At 36.5% G+C, this 21,674-nt stretch overlaps 2 protein-coding genes and 1 pseudogene across 2 annotated transcripts; 1 reads left to right on the top strand and 2 right to left on the bottom strand.

The window, feature by feature from the left end:
• Positions 1 to 70: 70 nt before the first annotated feature.
• Positions 71 to 985, bottom strand: LOC131822563 (olfactory receptor 4C11-like). The gene has a single exon (XM_059158853.1). The coding sequence runs from the start codon at positions 983 to 985 to the stop codon at positions 71 to 73; it is 915 nt and encodes a 304-aa protein (XP_059014836.1).
• A 7,738-nt stretch (positions 986 to 8,723) lies between these two features.
• LOC131808350 (olfactory receptor 4C11-like) lies at positions 8,724 to 12,594 on the top strand (annotated as a pseudogene).
• A 5,006-nt stretch (positions 12,595 to 17,600) lies between these two features.
• On the bottom strand, positions 17,601 to 18,636 carry LOC131822562 (olfactory receptor 4P4-like). The gene has a single exon (XM_059158852.1). The coding sequence runs from the start codon at positions 18,634 to 18,636 to the stop codon at positions 17,710 to 17,712; it is 927 nt and encodes a 308-aa protein (XP_059014835.1). The 3' UTR covers positions 17,601 to 17,709.
• Positions 18,637 to 21,674: the final 3,038 nt, after the last annotated feature.

The raw sequence follows: 21,674 nt of genomic DNA, 5'->3' as shown, positions 1-21,674 counted from the left end.
GTCCACAAAGCAAAACCAAACTGTTAAGGAAATATACAATAGAATCCCTGAATACCATATATCAACAGAATCACACTTGGCTACACCATAACTTTTTCATGGCATTTTTCACTTCCGCATTCCTCAGTGTATAGATCAGAGGGTTGAGCAAAGGTGTCCCAATTGTGTAAAACACAGCCACCATTTTATCTATTGTAAATGTGGTTGCTGGGCGTGTGTACATGAATATACATGGACCAAAAAATAGGACAACCACAATAAAATGGGTGGTGCAGGTGGAAAGAGCTTTTCGCCTTCCTTCTGCACTGTGGTTTCTCAGAGAGTACAAGATGACAACATAGGAGATAAGTAGAATTATGAAACCTACCATGCATACGGCTCCACTGTTGGAAACATCTAGCAAGTTTATCACATAAGTGTCCATGCAGGCTAGTTTCAATAAGGGCTGCACGTCACAGAAATAGTGGTCAATCACATTTGGGCCACAGAAAGGCGATCTCAAAGCCAGGAGAAGTTGTGCTGAGGCGTGGATACAGGATGCCACCCAGCTTAGAATCACCAGCACACGGCAGACATGGTGGCTCATGATGGTTGTGTATCGCAAGGGCTTACAAATGGCTACATAGCGATCAAAAGCCATGAGGATGAGCACAAAGACTCCCATGCACCCAAAGAAGTGGGATGCAAAGACCTGAGTCATGCATTCACTGTAGGAAATGGTCTTCTTCTGAGAAAGGGCATCCACAATCAATCTGGGGGCTGTGGTTGTAGAGAGGCAGGCATCAGCAAAGGACAGATAGAATAGGAAGAAGTACATAGGACTACCAAGGGTCCTGCTTGTTTTAATAGTCACTACAATAAGAAAGTTCCCCAACAGTGTGGCAAGGTAAAACATCAAGAAGACCCCAAATATTGCTTTCTGCTTTCCTGCATCCTGTGTCAACCCAAACAGAATGAATTCAGTCACACTGCTATTCAATGCCATGCTAGTGACTCCAGGTAAAATGTTTAATCTGCAAAGAGAAGAAAAGAAGTGGTTTCAGGGGAAGGCCAGTGAACTGATCTCTGAATTCCTTCTTTTTGTTCCATGTTATCTCCAGCTGCTTTTCATCCTCTATTAATTTTTGTGAATCTGCAGAAGTTCAAGCCTCTCCCAGATCCATCTGTTGATTCAGAAATTAACTGCATTTCATTAAAGCCTTTGCATTTGAGGAATAAACATTAAATGTCTTTTAAAAATTTTGATTCCTACCAAGGTTAAGCATAGCAGAATTTGTAGTTTCCTTGGGCAAGGGACTTAACTGCCTTGGAATTTAGCCTTCATATGAAACATGGACCCTGAGTTTCCCTAAGAATTGAAAAAAAAAAAAAAGATTTTTATGCTCACATACACACACATATACTACATTTTATCTATGTGCTTTGAAGTCTAAAAATACACTATCTTATTATAATTAAGCACTCATATTATTGGAGAATTCCTCCTGAAGATAATATTCCTAGTTTAGTTCATTAATTTTTGGATCCCTCATCCCTTCATCACTGACCCTATCAGTATCTTGGTTTAAATATGCTTTACAAGAATCTATTTTGATAGTCTTTTACTTATATTTGTTGTGCTCAATGACAGTTTCACTGATGGTCATTATATCACAAATGTCTGGGGAATGTTGAGGTTGAATAACTCAGGAAATCTACTGTTTGCTATCTTTACTACAGTCTTAAATTGAACTCATTAGAATATTGAGTGTATGTGCATATGAATTCAATGTGGTTTAAAATTCCTAAAAATGCCTATAATCTAAGTGTGTTTTTTTCTTATATACATTCCTTTTTACCCTGACTTCCCAGGATAATTCCTTCTAAAAATGTCATTTAAAAATATTCCATAATTTTGAATATAGTATGAGTTGTCTCTTTCAAGTTCTTGTTCATAGCATGTATAGTTTGTCATTGAAATCACTATGTATAATTTTGTGCTTTGATTTAGACTTTAAATTATTATAACACTTTTTCATCTATAACTATACTTTCCATAGTTTGTATATTTAATTATGCAACATTGTATAATTTTTTCTAAGTGCCATTTATTTGATCCTTTGTCTCCTGAGAGATTGATGTTGCTTCCAATTTATACTCTCACAAATAACAATTTAGAGTAATTTCCCAAGTATTCTACTGCTGCCTCAAATGTTAGAGAGTATCACTACTACTGATATTTATTAAAAACTCTGTCAATATTTTGTGTCCATTAAGTAACTATATTTTATTATGGAGTAATTCATGATTATCATTAGTTCTTCAAAGTACAAGGAAGAATTAGAGAAGAAAATTAAAACCTGACTCCAAATTATTGAATCCCTTATCCTATTCTACAGAAATAACTACTTTTGTCTTTTTATGTGTGCTTTTAGAAACATTCTATCAGTAAATTTGTATATGTGTATCCATACAACTGTTTTTGATATACAAATATGGCCATAATTACAAGATTGATGATTAATCTGCAGGAAAGCTGATGCACATACAGAAAAACAGAAAAAGGTTATTTTGTGATACTATCTTTTCTGTCTTGGTTAATAGGAAAAAATTATATCATATTATGTTCATAGACTTTTTTGTACAAGCCACATTTTACATTTTTATTACCTTTTAATAAAAATATTGCTCTTCTGAGAATTTTTTATGTTTTGTCAGTTTATATTTTACAATCTTGATATTTTATCTGGGATCAGATCACTATTAATCTAGCAAAATAATTACTTTTCTCAGCCAGGAACGCAGTTGCTAGAGTCAAATGTCTTGATTCCAAATCCAAGTTCTACTATTTACTCGCTTGGGAAAGCCCCTTTAAATACAGTCACGTACTTCTGCAGATAAAATGAGAAAAAGATCTCGCTTGTAATAATAATTAAGAACTGCATAAGTGCCAGCTTCTGCTTCTTTTACTATTAGGATTTTACTTTTGCTCTTTTTCTGTGACCTATTTCTTTTCATATACTCCAAGCTGCCAATTTCATCATTCTAATTAAGTCTATCTTCAAAACATTTCAAGATTATACCATCTATTCACTTCACTCATAATTCAATAATTGTATTTTATTTTAAACATTGAATTACAAGTCTCTGGAGTTACTGTAAGGAATGGACAAAATGCTCCCCTGTTTGTAATAATTTAACATGAATTTTAAGATAAATGTAGATGAAATTATTCATTATGTAAGGCACTTCATGATTGGTATAAGAAGAATACGAACCATCTGGAGAGAGAAGAGTACAAAATCTTAAAGGATATACTGGCAGTAAAAAATTCAGAATTAGGTTAAGAAATGAACTGTAACATTAACTGAAGAAAGACAGGTTCTAAGCCAGATTCTCTGAGATGCAGATATTGTAGAGCAGAGCAGAGAGGGAGGTGAGCGCCTCTGTTAGCACCTAGTGCATAAAGACTGAAGCCACACAGCTTAGATTCATACCCCACACAGCTGCCCACTATGATACAATGTTTAACAAGTCCCTTGGTATCTCTGTGCTTCATTTTCTTCACCTATAAACATTGAGAGTGAAATAACCCACTCTATAGGGTTTCTATGGAGGCTAAAGAATTCAGCCTGCACAAAGCATGGGAGACCCAGGTCTGTACTCCCTGCAATCGGAATGATTACTTTCATGATTATTGTTAGTATTAACTTTCCACTAAGATTATTAATATTCACTTTCAAAGTTGTTAATCTACTTTGTTCATTTATCCATAATAGAGATGCACAACTGTTTTACATGCAAATTTCCTTTGCTGACTGGCTGAAATCATATCGGCATTCTGGATCATGCTGATTTGCTCATGGTGCTATGAAGCTGGGACTGAGAACGCCAGGTATCTTGAATAAATACTAAAAAACAGGAAAAAGATACATAACAACTTGACTATGTGGCTCCCATGATGAGACAAAAGTAGAAATAAGCCCTTGGTTGTTAAGAGTTTGTGATGCAAAGAAATGAAAATCAGAGGGATGAGAGAGCATTTGAGATGAAAGAAATCAAATCAAAGTATTAATGGAGATGATAGGGCAAATAGAAGAGATTAATATGAAACCTCTAGTTGAGAGAGATTCTAAAGTTACACTTTTCCTCCTAGCCAAAGGCCATGAAAGCCAGATTATGAAGTTTGAATATATTCTTGTGGTCAAATATAAAATTTAGACACATATAAAAAATGAGAGCTGATTGTATTAAGATTTATTCAGCACCTCTTACTCAGTTGTTCAAGAAAATTTAGTCATCTCTTTTTTCTAACTTGAGTCCTGTCAGACTTGGAGCTTATCTGTAATGAAATGCCCACCTCCTTCAAGATGTCTGAGTTGCACTGAAGACACCTATCTTTTTATCCCCTACACTCAGGGGAAAGCATTCAAGTGCATTTGCTGTATCCTCAATGAAAGGAATCTGTGGTGGCTTCAGACCGGTCACATCCCCTCATACTGAAGGACCAGCAGTGCTCACTCTCAGATAATTCTCTGAGGGGAGGAATAGCAAAATTATATACCTCTCCTCAGCTTTAAGAGGATTATTTTGTTGTTGCTTTTGTCTTTGTTGTTGTTGTTGTTGTTAAGACTTCATTTTTTTTTAAAGATTTAATACATTTATTTGACAGAGATCACAAGTAGGCAGAGAGGCAGGCCGAGAGAGTGTAGGAAGCAGGCTCCCTGCCTAACAGAGAGCTGGATTCCTGGCTCGATCCAAGGACCCTGGGATCATGATCCGAGCCAAAGGCAGGGCTTTAACCCACTAAGCCACCCAGGCACCCCAAGACTTTATTTTTTTCAGAGCATCTCAGATTCATAGGAAAACCCAGAGAAAGGTACAGATTCCCCTTTTAGTTTCTGCCCCCACGCAAATGTCATCCCATTGTCATTAATGTGTTCCACCAGAATGGCACATTTGTCAGAACTGATGAGTCAACCATGACACATCACCGTCACTCAGAGGCCAGAGTTTACCCCAAGGTTCACTCTTGGTGTGGTACATTCTATGGATTTGGATAAATATCAAGAACATGCATCCAGTGGTGCCTGGGTGGCCTAGTGGGTTAAAACCTCTGCCTTCGGCTCAGGTCATGATCCCAGGGTCCTAGGATAGAGCCCTGCATCAGGCCCTCTGCTCAGCAAGGAGCTTGCTCCCCCCCCCCCTCTACCTGCCTCTCTGCCTACTTGTAATCTCTGTCAAATACATAAATAAAATCTTTAGAAAAAAAAAAAAAAGAACATGCATCCATCATTATAATATTATACAAAGTATTTCCACTGCCCTAGAAGCAGGATCATATAGATTCCCAAAACACAGAAGACAATAATTATTTTCACAATGTCTAAGACTCATTCAATACTGAATAATATGTATCATACCTTTTTGTGAAAGAAAAATAAGATGTTGAGTGAAACATCTGTACAAGTTTTCACTGTAAACATTATGAGTTCATACATACGACAAAATCAGTCTGATATTTCATAAATATCAGTATTACAAGGGGGCAGCCCTAGAATTCTTTAAGTGGACCTTCTGTGTTTTTAAACCAAAGAAAGGACACGATTTCCAATGTTCTTTCTTCTCTTCTCTCTCCATCTTCTCCTTCTTTTTACCACCTTGCTTTAAATGAAAAGGAAAATTGAGCATTCTGAAAGTATGTTGAATGATAAATATGATAATGTAGTTACTATGATTTTCAAATGCAATGGCTGAAAATACTCACCATGACACTCACAGCCCTCCAACACTGTGCCACAATCTTCCTTACCATCTTTCCTCCCAGTGCCTCTGGGCATGAATGTTCCAGCCATGCATGGCACTTCCTGTCCCTCATAAATATGCCCACACCATCTCATTCACCAAGTTTTCAGTATTTCTTAGTGGCTAAATGACATTTCTCTGATACAACCTCCGCTCTCCATCACTACCTGCACAGAGTATCCAGTTCAGATGCCACCTCCTCAGCAAAGCTTTCCACGTTTTCCCAAACCACTTTCTTGTGAAGGACCTTCCACTGGTAAAATGTATGTGTGTGTATGTGTTTAGTGAGCCATGAAACCCTTAATTTAGCCTTCTTTCTTTTTGCTTTCATACCTTTGTTCATTTGACTTTATATCTCATAAGGCAAATTCACACTGTTCTATTTTGTGCAACTGAGTGTAAGCTGGCAGACAGTTTAGCAAGAGCAGTGGAAAAGAAGGTGAAGGCTTTAATCCACTGAGCCACCCAGGTGCCCCATCTCAAACAAATTTTTTAAAAAATATATTAAAAAACAAAAAGTTTAACTTTGCAGGACAGAAAGTTGTGAATTGTTAGAAAAGTTTATGTGGTCATGTAGTCAGTTATACTGGTCTGTCTTCACAAAGCATAGTTAAACCTTGGATTCCCTGTATGGAGAATAATTTCATATACATACTTCATTTATGCTTTGAGTCCTTCCTTTCAATTCCTGATAAAGCCGGTCATTGAACACTAATCCAAATACTCCTAGGTCGAGACAATGGTGTGTACACAGTTTATCTGCATTTGAACTACAACACAGATTGTTGAGTCATTGAACTGGTACATTTCTAAGACTGATTCTTCCCTAATTAAATTCATTGGGACCTTCATCATAATTGTGAAGGTAGACCTGCATCTCCAGAGATGCTACGAGGATAATAGTCATGTACAACAGAACTTAATCTTTTCCTCTTGGCGAGAAATCACAAAAGAACTTGAGATTGAATCACCAAAAGAGAAATGTCCAGTGTGGACATAAATGAAATATGTAAAAACTCTATTCTTTCAAGCATGACTTTCAAAATAGGCATAGCTGTTCTGGTTACACTTAAGCTATGTCTTTTTACACAGACACCTAAACTGACTTCCAGGGCATCACAAAAGTAAATTGTGTATGACCCATTTAAAAGTTGTCTCAAATGTGGATAAAGCAAGATTATCTCCTAAGGGAAGAGTCTTGAATTTGTCACATAGAGCACACAATTTGATAGAGCCTGTGTTAGTATGGGAGTGGGGAGGGAGAAAACACTGTGGGAGGAGTCCACTTTTCTCAGAGTGCTCAGAGAATGTTCACCAAAATACACACTACACTTGGCCGAAAAACAAACCGCAATGCATTTTAAAGGGCTTAAACCATACAGGATATATATAATGAAATTCAACAGAAATATAACACTGTTTCCCAATTATTTACAAATTAAACAACATAAATTTAAATTACCATGAGTTAAAGAAGAAATATCAGTGAATAGTTTTTATTTATTTTTATTTTTTAAGATTTTATTTATTTATTTGCCAGAGAGAGAGAGAGAGCATGCACAAGCAGAGGGAGCAGCAGGTAGAGGTAGAAGCAGAATCTTCACTGAACAAGGAGCCCAGTGAGGGACTAGATCCCAGGACCCTGAGATCATGACCTGAACCAAAGGCAGATGCTTAACTGACTGAGGCACCCTGACATCTCAGTGAATAGTTTTTAAAATAAAGTTTCAACAGAAAGATAATTAAAAGGGTGTGTGTGTGTGTGTGTGTGTGTGTGTGTGTGTCTACTGGTTGCGGTTAAAGGAGTGCTTAGAAAGAAATGGATAGCTGTAAATAGAAGTATTAGGAACCAAGAGACATTACATGAAATGAATTCAAGCCTCTATCTTAAGAACCTGAGCAAGGAAAACCAAAATAAACCCAAAGAACATTGGGTAGAATGGAAATACTAAATAAAAGATAAAAACCATGAAGTGAGAAATTAATTGAATAAAAACTGGAATGTAACATAGAATAGAGAAAATATATAAATCCAGGATTGTTCTTTCAAAGATTCATAAAACTGATACCTTCCTAGCAAAATGGATTAAAAAAAAAACTAAGAGAAAGAACAAAGCATAAGAATCAAGAATGAAGAGAGCTATATCCCTCCATTCTACTGATCTGAAAAGGATAACAAAAAAGCATCATAAATGAATTTATGCCACCTAAGAAAGTGGAGCTCTGTTATGAAAGTTACAACTTTCTAAAGAGACACAGAAAAATAATTAAAAACTGAAATAATCTGGGGTGCCTGGCTGGCTCATCAGTGGAGCATGTGACTCTTGATCTTGAACTCTTCAGTTCAAGCCTCATGTTGGGTATAGAGATTACTTAAAAAGTATATATATTTTTTAAACTGAGTAATCTAACATTGTTAAGTTAATTAATTAATTAATTCTTTAAAATCCCCCCTCCTAAAACAAAAAATTTCACTCCCATACAAATTTATCAATTATCCTATATAAAAATTAATCAAACCATAGTACCAATCTTAAATAAATATGTTCAAGAATAAGGAGAAATTAAAATACTCCCTGACTCATCTTATTCATCCAACATAACCCTTACACTTGGAAACAAGAACATCACAAGAACAATAATCAGACCAATCGTCTAAAATTTCCCTATTGAAAGACAAAATAGTTTCATACCTAGAAAATCTCAAAGGATCTATAAAAAGAGTTACTAGAATTAATTAGTGAGTTTAGTAAGGTCATAAGATACATGCATGATCCAAAAAAAATTAATCATGTATCTATAAACAAACAAAAAAACAACTTGAAATTGATATTTTAAAATGTGCCATTTAAACTAATAATAAAAATCATGACCTCCTTAGGCATAAAATGCATAAATATATGCTGTAGTATACTTAAACTACAAAATATTAATGAAAAATGTCAAAGGAAAAGTAAGTATTTGGAGAGATATAACACAGTCAGGAATTGGAAGGCTCATTACGGCTAAAATCTCAGATCTCCTCAAAATGATATATTGATTCAATGCAACTCTCAACAAAATCCCACTAATCTTTTATGTGTTATAAAAATAAGTTCATCCAAAAATTTATCTATAAAGGTAAAAATAACAGGATTCCCATGTGGCTGGTTGGCTAAGCATCTGCTTTCAGCTCAGGTCATGATCCCAAGGTCCTAGAATCAAGTCCAGTTTCAGGCCCCTTGCTCAGTGAGGAAACTGCTTCTCCCTTTGCCTGATTCAGTTCCAAGGAAGATAAAATTGACATAGTGGCTAATTATGGCTACCTCTTAAGTCAAGGGAGTAATTAAAAAAGATAGCTCCAAAGAGACAAAAAGGTGGAAATACCATTCCATGCTCATGTATCAGAAAAATAAACGTTGTTAAAATGTCTATACTGCCTACAGCAATCTATATTTTCAATGCCATTCCAATCAAAATTCCACTGGCATTTTCAAAGAGTTAGAGCAAACAATCCTAACATTTGTATGGAATCAGAAGAGACCCTGAATTGCTAAGGAAATGTTAATAAAGAGAAACAGAACTGGGGGCATCACGTTGCCTGATTTCAAGTTTTACTACAAAGCTGTGATCACCAAGACTTCATTTTACTGACAATAAACAGACACATAGACCAGTGGAACAGAGTAGAGAGCCCAGATATGGACCCTCAACTCTATGGTCAAATAATCTTCGACAAAGTAGGGAAAAATATACAGTTGAAAAAAGATAGTCTCTTCAATAAATGGTGCTGGGAAAATTGGACAGCTATATGTAGAAGAATGAAACTCGACCATTCTCTTACACCATATACAAAGATAAACTCTAAATGAATAAAAGACCTCAACATGAGACAGGAATTCATCAGAATCCTAGAGGAGAACATAGCCAGTAACATCTTCAATATCAGCCACAGCAACTTCTTTCAAGATATGTCTCCAAAGGCAAAGGAAACAAAAACAAAAGTGAATTTTGGGGACTTCATGAAGATCAAAATCTTCTGCACAGCAAAGGAAGCAGTCAACAAAACAAAGAGGCAACCCATGGAATGGGAGAAGATATTCGCAAATGACAATACAGACAAAGGGCTGATATCCAGGATCTATAAAGAACTCCTCAAATTCAAAACGTAAAAACAAACAAACAGACAACAAAAAAACAGACATTCATGTCAAAAATGGGCAGAAGACATAAACAGACACGTCTCCAATGAAGACATACAAATGGTTAACAGACACATGAAATAATGTTCATTATCATTAGCCATCAGGGAGGTTCAAATCAAAACCACATTGAGATACCACCTTATACCAGTTAGAATGGCCAAAATTAACAAAACAGTAAACAATGTGTGTTGGAGAGGATGTGGAGAAAGGGGAAACATCTTACACTGTTGGTAGGAATGCAAGATGGTACAGCCACTTTGGAAAACAGTGTGGAGGTTTCTTAAGAAATTAAAAATAGACTACCCTATGACCCTGCAATTGCACTACTGAGTATTTACCCCAAAGATACAGATGTAGTGAAAGAAGGGCCATCTGTACCTCAAAGTTCATAACAGCAATGGCCACAGTTGCCAAATTGTGGAAAGAACCAAGATGCCCTTCAATGGAAGAATGGATAAGGAAGATGTATGTGGTCCATATACGCTATGGAGTATTATGCCTCCATCAGAAAGGATGAATACCCAACTTTTGTAGCAACATGGACAGGACTGGAAGAGATTATGCTGAATGAAATAAGTCAAGAATAGAGAGTTAATTATCGCATGGTTTTGCATATTTGTAGAGCATAAGAAATAACATGGAGGACATGGGGAGATGGAAAGAATGGAGTCGGGGAAAACTGGAGAAGGGGATGAACCATTAGAGACTGTGGACTCTGAAAAACAATCTAGTTTTGAAGGGGCGGGGTACGGGAGGTTGGGTGAGCCTGGTGGTGGGTATTATGGAAGACACGTATGGCATGGAACACTGGGTGTGGTGCATAAACAATGAATTTTGGAACACTAAAAAGAAATTAAAAAGATAAATAAAAATTTAAAAAATAAAATACAAATTTTTCAAAAAATCCCTGTGTTGAAAATAACATGAAATTTTGAAAGAATATTTTGATTTATGTCAAATGTTCACTATTTATCATTTATTTTAGTCTCAGTCTTTCCTTATATCTTATGAAAACATGTTGAAAGTCTCATTAAAATGCTGAACAAGGTAAATAATTTAACTTTGGACAACATGGTATAATTTCAAGAGTACAAAGCTTTATTTAGAAGCCGAATTTAAACTACAAGCAACTAGAAATTATAGAGAGTTAAAGTAACAGGAAATAAACTTAGTCAAGCTAACAGATTAAAAATAATTTCACGATGGACTGAACCAATTGACTGAATGTTCACTGCATAAATATGGTTTGTTTCTCCTTTGTCCATTCTCTCTCTTTCTCCCTCTCAGGCTTCAGTAAAGGAAAGGATATCAAATGTTTCTACATCCTTCCTTGAGTGTTCATAATATTTACTAGAAGACACTTTATAACTGAACTACCAGGTTCAAGTAGTGTGAAAGGCATTTTGGAAATCATACATGAGTTTTCTTCATTTGGCAACATCCTGTCCTAAAAGGATTTTGCTATAAACTAAAGAAAGACATTCAGCTCAGAAAGATACCCTCTCATACCAAATCACCTAAATTAATGTTTATTATGCCTGAAGAAACACATACTCTTTCATTATTGATGTATTTCATTGTTTCCATAAGCAATCAGCTGAATAGATGGTGAATAGATATTATGATTTCCACTTTATTCAGAAGAAAACAACATGGGAGGTCAGTGGTTACACACTGGTAAGTGGCCCTTCCATGATCAAGCATATGGATTTGACCTCCAAATGGAGTATTCATTTCCTAATATCTCTTTCTTTGCAGATTATTTCCTACCTGCTACCTACTTTCTCCACTTTGCCTGAAATTAGGCAACAAAATAACAGTGTAACTGAGTTCATACTGTTCGGATTGACCCAAGATCCTATGAAACAGAAGATGGTACTTGTAATCTTCTTCATTTTATACGTGGGAACCATGGTAGGGAATTTGCTGATTATTGTGACCATCAAGTTCAGCTGGACCCTTGGGAGCCCCTTGAATTTTTCCTATTTTATTTGTCCCTTGCTGATTCCTGTTTCGCAATGTCCACATTCCCCAGACTAATTGTGGATTCACACTCTGCAAAAAGAACCATATCTTACAATGAGTGCAGGACTCAAGTCTTTGCCCTACATTTCCTTAGCTGCATGGAGATCTTTATCCTCATCCTCATGGCTGTCGACCACCATGTGGCAATCTGTAACCACTTCCATTACTCAACCATCACAAGATGGCAGGACTGCACCATCCAGGTTGTTCTTGCATGGGTAGAGGCTCTTATCCATTCTATCATCCAGATTATCCTGGCTTTGTGACTGCCTTTCTGTGAATTCAATTTGTTTGATCATTACTGCTGTGATTTGCAGCCCTTGCTACAACTTGCTTGCATGGACACATATGTGATCAACCTGCTGTCGGTCATTTGCAGAAGCAGGTTTGTGAGTCTGATGATCTCATATATTGTCATCTTGCATTCACTGTGGAACCACGGTGCAAAGGGGAGGGAAAAAGCTCTTTCTACTTGCATTCTCACATCATTGTAGTACTCTTATTCTTTGGTCCATGTATATTCATATATACATTCCCCCCAACCACTTTCCCCATGGGCAAGATGGTGTCCATATTTCATACTATTGGGACCCCTTTCTAAACCACTCTACTACACACTAAAGAGTGCAGAAGTTAAAAAGGCCATGAGAAAGCTATGGTATATCAAAATATCCACAGAAAGCAAAAGATGAATTGAGGCATATGTCTGATTACTTAATCCCTATAGATTATTAAAATATTATGGTGAATATCTTCACTTGCCCAACACACCCTAAGATAGTGCCGCTGATTTCCTTACTTTTCTCTGTACTTATGCCCTCAAACTAGTAGTTTCCCTCAAAATTCTGGTCTGGTTCTTACTTTTCCTGAGAGCTCAATTCTGATATTACTGATTATGAATTACTCCTCACATCTCACTTTGCACTCTGGTTTGATAAGAAGAAAGAAATTTTATAATCACATCTGTTCAAATAGTGAGTATACATAAATAAAGTAGAGCTTGTTGTCTATGACTTAAAGTTCTCTCTATTGCACATTCTATATAATGTATCCTGCTTTCTGCTGAACACAAACAGCAAAGGAACTAACTTGATGTGTCAAGAAATTCCTTTCATTATATGATTAGTTTATCCTTAAAAAGTTCCATACTAGCAAACTAAAAGCTGAAAGGCTGTATATATAAAAATGTGTAGTTTCTTTATTATGTAATTTTTTGTATGGTTCCTTTGACTATTAAGATAACTAAGACATTATGTATGGGATTTTTTAAATGTAGTATTACAAAGACCTCATGATATTCAGCTCATTTGTTGGACTGAGATATAGGTGCTACAAGAGTTCTCTACAATGCTAAGAAGGAAGTAAAATAACGTTTGTTGTCAAGACTGAATGAGAATTTAAATACAACATAGATTTGACATATTTTCTGAGATTGAGGTACAGAAAGATTTGAAGGAAAATGTGTATTATTTTACTTACAGTTGAGTCATATCAATGGAATAAGAGATAGCATCTAAGGCATTGAGAAGTACTCAGGATACTTGTCTCTAGTTTTAGAGAGAAACTACATTTGAAGCAGGAAGCCACTTTGCTTTTTGTGCTTTCCTAGAAAAGGATTAGAGCCTATTCACTCTTTAGAATTGCCAATAGAGGGCGCCTGGGTTGCTCAGTGGGTTAAGCCTTTGTCTTTGGCTCAGGTCATGATTTCAGGGTCCTGGGATGGAGGCCCACATCACGCTCTCTGCTCTGCAGATAGCCTGCTTTCCCCCCTCTCTCTGCCTCCTCCTACTTGTGATCACTCTCTGTGTCAAATAAATAAAATCTTTAAAAAAAAATGAATTTCCAATAGAATTTTGGTGTTGATACTGAGTAGACCAGATTAGCAGTCATGCTTGAAAATGTGCATGGCATTAGTTATATAATGAACTTTATAAAATTCATTGATTTCGGAGAGTACAAAAACATTTCTTCAAAGGGATGCATGCCTCCCAGTGTTTATATCGGCATTACCTATAATGGCCAAATTATGGAAACACCCTAAGTGTCCACTGAATGATGAATGGATATTTTCTGGGAGATGAAAATGTATTCTTACTCAGTCTTCAAAAGGAATGAGATATTGTCATTGTTAATGACAAGGATGGAACTAGAGAGTATTATGCTAAGCAAAACAAGGCATTCAGAGAACGGAAACTAGTATATGATTCCACTCACGTGGAATTTAAGACACAAAACAAATGAATATAGGTACACCCAATGAGAGAGGGATGAACCGAGAAACAGACTCTTAACTGTAGAGATTAAACTAATGGTCACCAGAGGGGAGGTTAATAGGACGACAGATTAATAAGGTGATGGGAATATGAGTACATTTGTTTTGATAAGTGTTGTGTGTGTTATGTAAGTGTGTAATCACTAAATTGTATGCCTGGAACTTCCATTAAACAGTATGTTAGCTAATTAGAATTTAAATAGAAATAAAAAAAATAAATGATTTCAGTGTATTTGGTTTTACCATAACCTTAGTAACTGTGACAAGATTCCGTTTCATTTTTAATGCTGTTCCCAATTACTTACCTGGAAAACCTTTCAATAAAAATAGTTTCCTTCTGTCAAAGTTTATCTTAAAATAAATTCATTTAAATATCATGTTTTCAGTGTTCTCACTACTTTTGGGAGGGGGCAATATTATGAAGCTTACTGGTTGATGTACTGTGCAGTCACTAAGCTGCCCAGATAAGACATCTTGTCTTGTGAGACGTCTCTCATGTAACCTTTAACCACATGAACAGAAGATGGTAAAGGTGATCTTGTATAATCCCTCAAGTTTGGCTTCAGAGGCCTTGAAGGTTTTGTTTTTGAGAAACAACCACTGCATTAAAACAACCAGTAGAGCTCAAACTACACTCTTGAAGAGTGAACAGGAATTAATAAATATTAGCCATTTGTAACTTTTTTCCACAATACTCTTTCTTCTATGTCTTCTATGACTACCAAGAGACATTAGTTCTACTGATGTTCTGACATCCCTAAAAAGGCAAAAGATGAGGGATTCATTATTCTCAAAGACCAAGAACAAGACATATGGAATAGTATTCAGGTTTCTACCAATAACTTCATACATTTATTCCTGTTCACCAAGGTCCTCAGGGCCAATCCCAATCAGAGGCGCTCAGAGAGTCTACTCTTGGTTCCCTGGAAAGAGATCATTTATTTCATTAGAACCTAGACTATCCTCAGTTACATTACAGTAAGGGTGAATGTGGTTTATACAATTTTATTTCATAGACGTATGATCACAGCACTGGCTGTCATCCACTGGAGTTTTAGTTTTTGTAATTTTACAACCTTACTGTTAAAAGATGCCAGATAGCACTTTGATTAGAGCCCTCATTGACAAAAATAAATGGCAACCTTCTTATTTTCCAGATGGTTAAATTAGTCAAATTCTAAATACCTAAGCATGCAGGCAACCTTCCTCTTCACTATGTCATCCATGGATAACACACTGGAAAAGAGGGACATATTTATTACTCTTGGGTATGTTCCTTTCCACCCTTAATTTTTTGGTATGTTATAAGTAGACAGTGAACAAAAGATGCATAAGAGCCAGGTTCACATGGACTCTTAAACCCTGTCTTCCTGAGGAAAAACGAAACAGAAATTTGTTACAATAAGCAAATTTATTCCATTATCAGAGAATTCAGCCTACATATGCATCAATAATAGAGTATTTAAAAACAAACAAACAAACAAAAACAAAACCACCAGAATTTGGCACTAGCCCATGCAGCTATAGACATTTCTGTTTACCCTTACATCTCTGAATTGGAGAATCCCACCAGGATGTAATTGTCACTAGATCAACATCAAAACAAAATCCTGATTTAATCTGTTATTGCCTTTATTATCACCTTTTAAATACACTTCATTATTTTTTGGCCTCCCCTTATGCTCTAAGTTCCCTATCTTGCATGAAATACACATGTAAGTGTCTTTGGGAAGAGAAAATCTATTGCTGAAATAATCAACTATGGCTAATTTCTATAAATGTACTCCTCACCTTAAAACTCAGATACCAGGCAGACTCATAAATATAGAAAACAAAATGATGATCCCCAGAGGGCAGGTGGGTTGAGGAGGTTGGAAAAAATGGGTGAGGAGAAGTAGAAGAGACAGGTTTCCAGTTATGGAATGAATAAGTCAAGGCAATAGAAGGCATCGCATATTGAATATAGTCTGTGTTATCATGGTAGCAGTGCATGGGGAAAGATGGCAGCTATACTTGTGGTGAGCACAGCAAAACATAGAGATTTGTGGAATCACTAGGCCGTACTCCTGAAAATAATGCAACATTATGTACTGACTATACTCTCCAACAAAAGCCCAAACCAGATTTCTGTTGCACAAAGGACACTCACTTCAAGTAAATACAACACAGCTTCTTCGTGGGGACTGTGATAAAGAGGATGGAGCACCAGAATATAGCAAGTCTGTGCCTTTCAAGTCTGTTCCACTACTATAAGAGCCTGCCTGAGTAGAACGGAGACAGTTTTGCATAGTGTAAATGGTGGGGGAAAAATGTCAAAATATACTGTTTCCATAAAGAGCAGTGAGGATTAACAAAATGCACTCCAAGTATTTAAATGGCCATCTATTCAACTAGGTGCCTGCTTACTTTTTTCTTTAAAGATTTTATTTATTTTTATTTATTTTTTTGTTTATTTATTTGAGAGAAAGAAAGAGTAAGAGCAAGAGTTGGGGAGGGGGGACGGGAGAGGAAGAGGGACAGGAAGACTCCCTCTGAACAGGGAGTAGATCACAGGCTCAATCTCAGGACCCTGAGATCAGGATCTGAGCCAGCTTTAGATGCTTTAATGGTTGGTTAACCATTTAACCTACTGAGCAATCCAGACACACTAAGCTATGTGACTTCTTAAACTCAGGATCCTTTACAGAATGGGAGATTTTCCACTTCACACATTTACAAAAAAACCATCAATTTTTATACTCATGAGGGATATTTAAAATGAGGTTATAAATACACCGTGGAATTACATTTAAATGACTGAAAAGTGATGTTCATTATCTAATTTGAAAGTTGTAATTTCTGGAATACACCATCAATAGGGTACTAAGAGTTAATGTTAATAACATTTATAAGGACAGTGTGAAAAATGTGATTCCATTGCATTACATTATTTTTGCAGCATTGTTTATGCAAAAAGACTTAAAATATAAAAAAGAAGCTAAATTTTTAAGCATGGCTTCCTTATTTTATTGCAATGGACACCACTGAAAAATAGAGTACTTAAGAACACTTTCTCTCTCTCCATAAGAGGTCTTTTAATAATCTGTATCCTAAAGCAGGGCATAACTGTTAAACCCCACAATGTTTAGAGTGTGCCCTGATAAAAGTGCTATAACTTCCACTATGTCTAGGATCATGAAGGACAGAATGTTCCAGAACACCAAGTTCCAGAATACATGAGTTCTACAATATCAAAGCTGAAAGGGACCTGGAGCTCATGCCATTTGTTCCCCTTATACGGGGTCAGAAAACTAAAGAAACAGGAAGAAGTAGTTGAGGGGCCTTCTTCCTTCACATCTGACAACGTTTGATGACAGCAAACCACCTCTCTACTTGCTGCATTTGCTGACATTAGGATCCTGTGGCTAGAATGAGATGCAGCCAATGGTTTGAAATCCAGAGACTTCATTTCCCTTCAAACCGTGTGTCTCGGCACCACATTTTCCTCATGGCATTCTTCATGTCTGTGTTTCTCAGCGTGTAGATGAAAGGATTGAACATGGGAGCAAACATGGTGTAAAATAGGGCAAAAACTTTGTCGTTACTGACAGAATCAGCTGTGGGGACATACGTGAAGATGAGGGGCAGGAAGAACAAGAACACAACAGTGATGTGTGAGCTGCAGGTGGAGAGAGCTTTGCGGCAGCTCTGGGATGAGCGTGTCCTCAGGGTGGACAGGATGATGATGTAAGAAATTACCAAGGCAATAAAGGTCACAACGGATATCATTCCTGTGGTGGTAATGACCACAAGAACCAACAGACTAGTGTCCGTGCAAGCCAGCTTCAGCAAAGGGAAAATATCACAGAAATAGTGGTCTATCTGATTGGGTCCACAGAAGGGAAGTTCAATAATAATCAATACCTGTAGGATTGAATGGAGAAATGCCCCAAGAATCGAGGCCATCAAAAGGACATAGCATACTTGTCTGTTCATGATGACCATGTAGTGAAGGGGTCTGCAGATGGCTGCATAACGGTCATAGGCCATGGCCACCAAGATGAACATCTCAGTGGCACCAAAGAAGTGGGCATAAAACATCTGGGCCAGGCAGCTGTCGTAGGAGATGGTGTTCTGCTCAGCCAATAGGTCTGTGATCAGTCTGGGAGCCACTGTGGAAGTGAAGCAGACGTCCATGAATGACAGGTAGCTCAGGAAAAAGTACATGGGCTGTTCACGAAGGCGGCTGCCTCTGATGGTGAGAAGAATGAACAGGTTTCCTGACAGAATCACAATGTAGCAAAGTGAGAACACCACAAAGCAGGTGACCTTTGCATCCTCGTCACTAAAAAGTCCCAAGAGGATAAATTCTGTGATGTTTTCATGTCCCATTGCTTCTGTGGGTTTGATCACGTAGAAGAGAAAGTTAATGTACTGAAAACAGTCAACTTCTAAAACTATTGATTTATTTTAAAACTCATTCATGTATCCAACAGATACATATTGAAAATTTATTATAATACAAACACCATGGTGAGTGCTAGAGTTACAGAAAGCAGTGTGCAAAATACACACAATCTTCACCCTCTAAGTAGATAAAGTTCATTAGAGTAGACATATACTAACAATAATAATACAAATAATTAATTGTAAAAATAATAAATGCCAAAGACTCATACTTAATATGAACAAGAAGATGAATAATTTAGGAGATGAAATGTTGTTTTTTTTGTGTTTTGTTTTTGTTTGTTTTTTTTTGTTTTGTTTTGTTTTGTTTTGTTTTTTGTCAATCTTGAGGTGTAATTGCAGTAGTATACCTTAAGAGTGATTTTTGAATCTCTGGTTCAAAACAATATTGAGGTTATCTGTTCTTCAAGGGCAGTCTTATTGTTCTCAATTGTTCCCCAGTGACTAAATTTGTGCTAAATCCTGGAAGTTCAGTAATGTCTTTAGACATCAGTAAGCTCATAATTTTATCTTTTTTAAAGAGTTTATTTTTATTTGACAGAGAGACAGCACAGGCAGGAGGAGTGGGAGAGGGAGAAGCAGGCTCCCTGCTGAGCAGGGAGCCCAATGTAGGGCTCCATACCAGGACCCTGGAATCATGCCCTGAGCCAGAGGCAGCTGCTTAACCAACTGTGCCACCCTGGTGCCCTGAGTGCCCTGGTGCCCTGAGCTTTAAATGTTAGATCTTCAGGTGCCAATTTCAGAAAGTGCTTTTACCACCTTTTCACGATCAGATCTTTGGGGAAAAGGGTTGCTGTACTGTACAGGGTTCTACCATATTTGTGGTTTCCTATAATTGACCCCATTTCTCTGCTCACTTTCCAGCCTAAAGCAGGAGTTTTCATCCTTTCATGCCCCACTTTCTGGAACTTACCGGTAGGACAGCACGCTTGGAGGGGCAAACTGCCTCCAAAGATTCTTTTTCACTAGATGTGTTTTACCAGCTTGTATTTCTTTGAACTGAGCCACTTTCTCACCTTAACAGGCTCACTATAGGCACAGGGATCCCAATCCTGAAATATTTTAATTAAAAAGGACAGGCTTTTCGGTGCAAAGTATTAAACTGTATCTCATACCTTATTTTGCAAAATAAATAAATAAATAAATAAATAAAGTATCACAAAACTGTTAAACTCAGGGCACCTGAGTGACTCATTGGGTTAAAGCCTCTGTTCAGTTCATATCATGATCTTGGGGTTCTGGGAACAAGCCCCATATCAGGATCTCTACTTGGTTTAGCCCGCTTTCCCCTCTCTGCCTCTCTGCCTACTTGTGATCTCTGTCTGTCAAATAAACAAATAGAATCTTAAAAACAAACAAACAAACAAAAAAAAAACCAAAAAAACAAAAAAAAAAACTGTTAAACTCAGTGCCCACGTGGACAAAACATGAACTCTACACACTGATAAAATGTGCCAGTCTGTTCTGAAAGGTTATAACAGCAACTGAACAATGCTTTTTTACTTTTGATTTTATAATGTGAGTTCCTATGAGATTATTTTAGAAAAATGAACATTAAGCATAAAAAATTGAGTCTTAGGGAGTTTGTAGGCTTTTTGGGTTGAATTCCATACATGAACCACAGATTAACAAACTATAGCCTAATTTTTTGCAAAAATCTCTGAAAATATTACTGTCACATAATCAAAACCAGTCATAATAATTCTGGATTATGGCGTCAACTTTTTTAAATAAACAGTTCAAGATCATTTTATATGTGATTTATCTATTCTGTCCTTAAAAATAGAATTCCTTCATTGAATACAGAATTGTACTAAAATATATAAAAAGATTATAAGAAGTTAAAAGATTATACCATGTTTATAGTTAGGATAGGTCACTATAAGAAAGATGTCAGTTCTTCCCAAATTAATCAGTACATGCAATAATTAAAGTTTCTGAAAAACTTTTTCATGAAAAGCTGATTTCAAAATTCAGAAAGAATTAAAACGCAGAGTAGTTAAGCTAACTTTTTCAAAGGAAGAACAAAGAAAATAGATATACCTTCCAGAATTGAAGTATATTATCAAACTATGGCAATTAAAACGTTGTATGTAGGGGTGCTTGGGTGGCTCAGTAAGTTGAGTGTCCAACTCTTGATTATGGCTCATGTCACTCTCTCAGGGTGCTGAGATCAAGCCCTGTGTTTGGCTTCACATTCAAAGAGTCTGACATTCTGTCTCCCTCTTTTACCCCTCTTGCTCTTGCTCTTCTCTCTCTCTCTCAAAAATAAATAAATATCAGAAACAAATTGTAGGTAAAGACATTGCTGGGTTTATTTTTTAATTTTTTTAAAGATTTTATTTTTTTATTTGACAGAGAGAGATCACAAGTAGGCAGAGAGGCAGGCAGAGAGAGAAAGGAGGAAGCAGGCTCCCTGCTGAGCAGAGTCTGATATGGGACTGGATCCCAGGACCCTGAGATCATGACCTGAGCCGAAGGCAGCGGCTTAACCCACTGAGCCACCCAGGCGCCCCATGGCTGGGTTTAAAGATAGTCAACAATTAACACATATATATGGGAATTTATTTCATATTGAAGTTGAAGTTTATATTGATATGAACTCTACATAATTCAAATTGATGTGAATTTTAGTAGCTGATGTTAAGAATTTGAATCTCTATCTGAATATAATGTACCTCACAAGGCACAAAACATTATAATCCAGATGGGTGAAAGATACAAATGTGTGGAACAAAAGTATAAAAAGATTTGAGAAATAATTATAATAGGTTTCTATCTTATGTAAGAATTTTTTAAAGCAAACACAAAAGGAAAATTTTTAAAAAATGTAAAATCTATTTTTAAACCTGCTATATGACACAACTTCATATACACCAAACATTTTTTTTAAAGTGGAAAATGGGAATAAATATTTATAAATCCTTTAAAATCAATCACATAAGGCAAATAGTCCAATTTTC

The sequence above is a fragment of the Mustela lutreola genome, chromosome 1 (genome assembly GCF_030435805.1).
Source record: "Mustela lutreola isolate mMusLut2 chromosome 1, mMusLut2.pri, whole genome shotgun sequence".
NCBI lineage: Eukaryota > Metazoa > Chordata > Mammalia > Carnivora > Mustelidae > Mustela > Mustela lutreola.
This window is presented reverse-complemented; position numbering and strand designations above follow the sequence as displayed.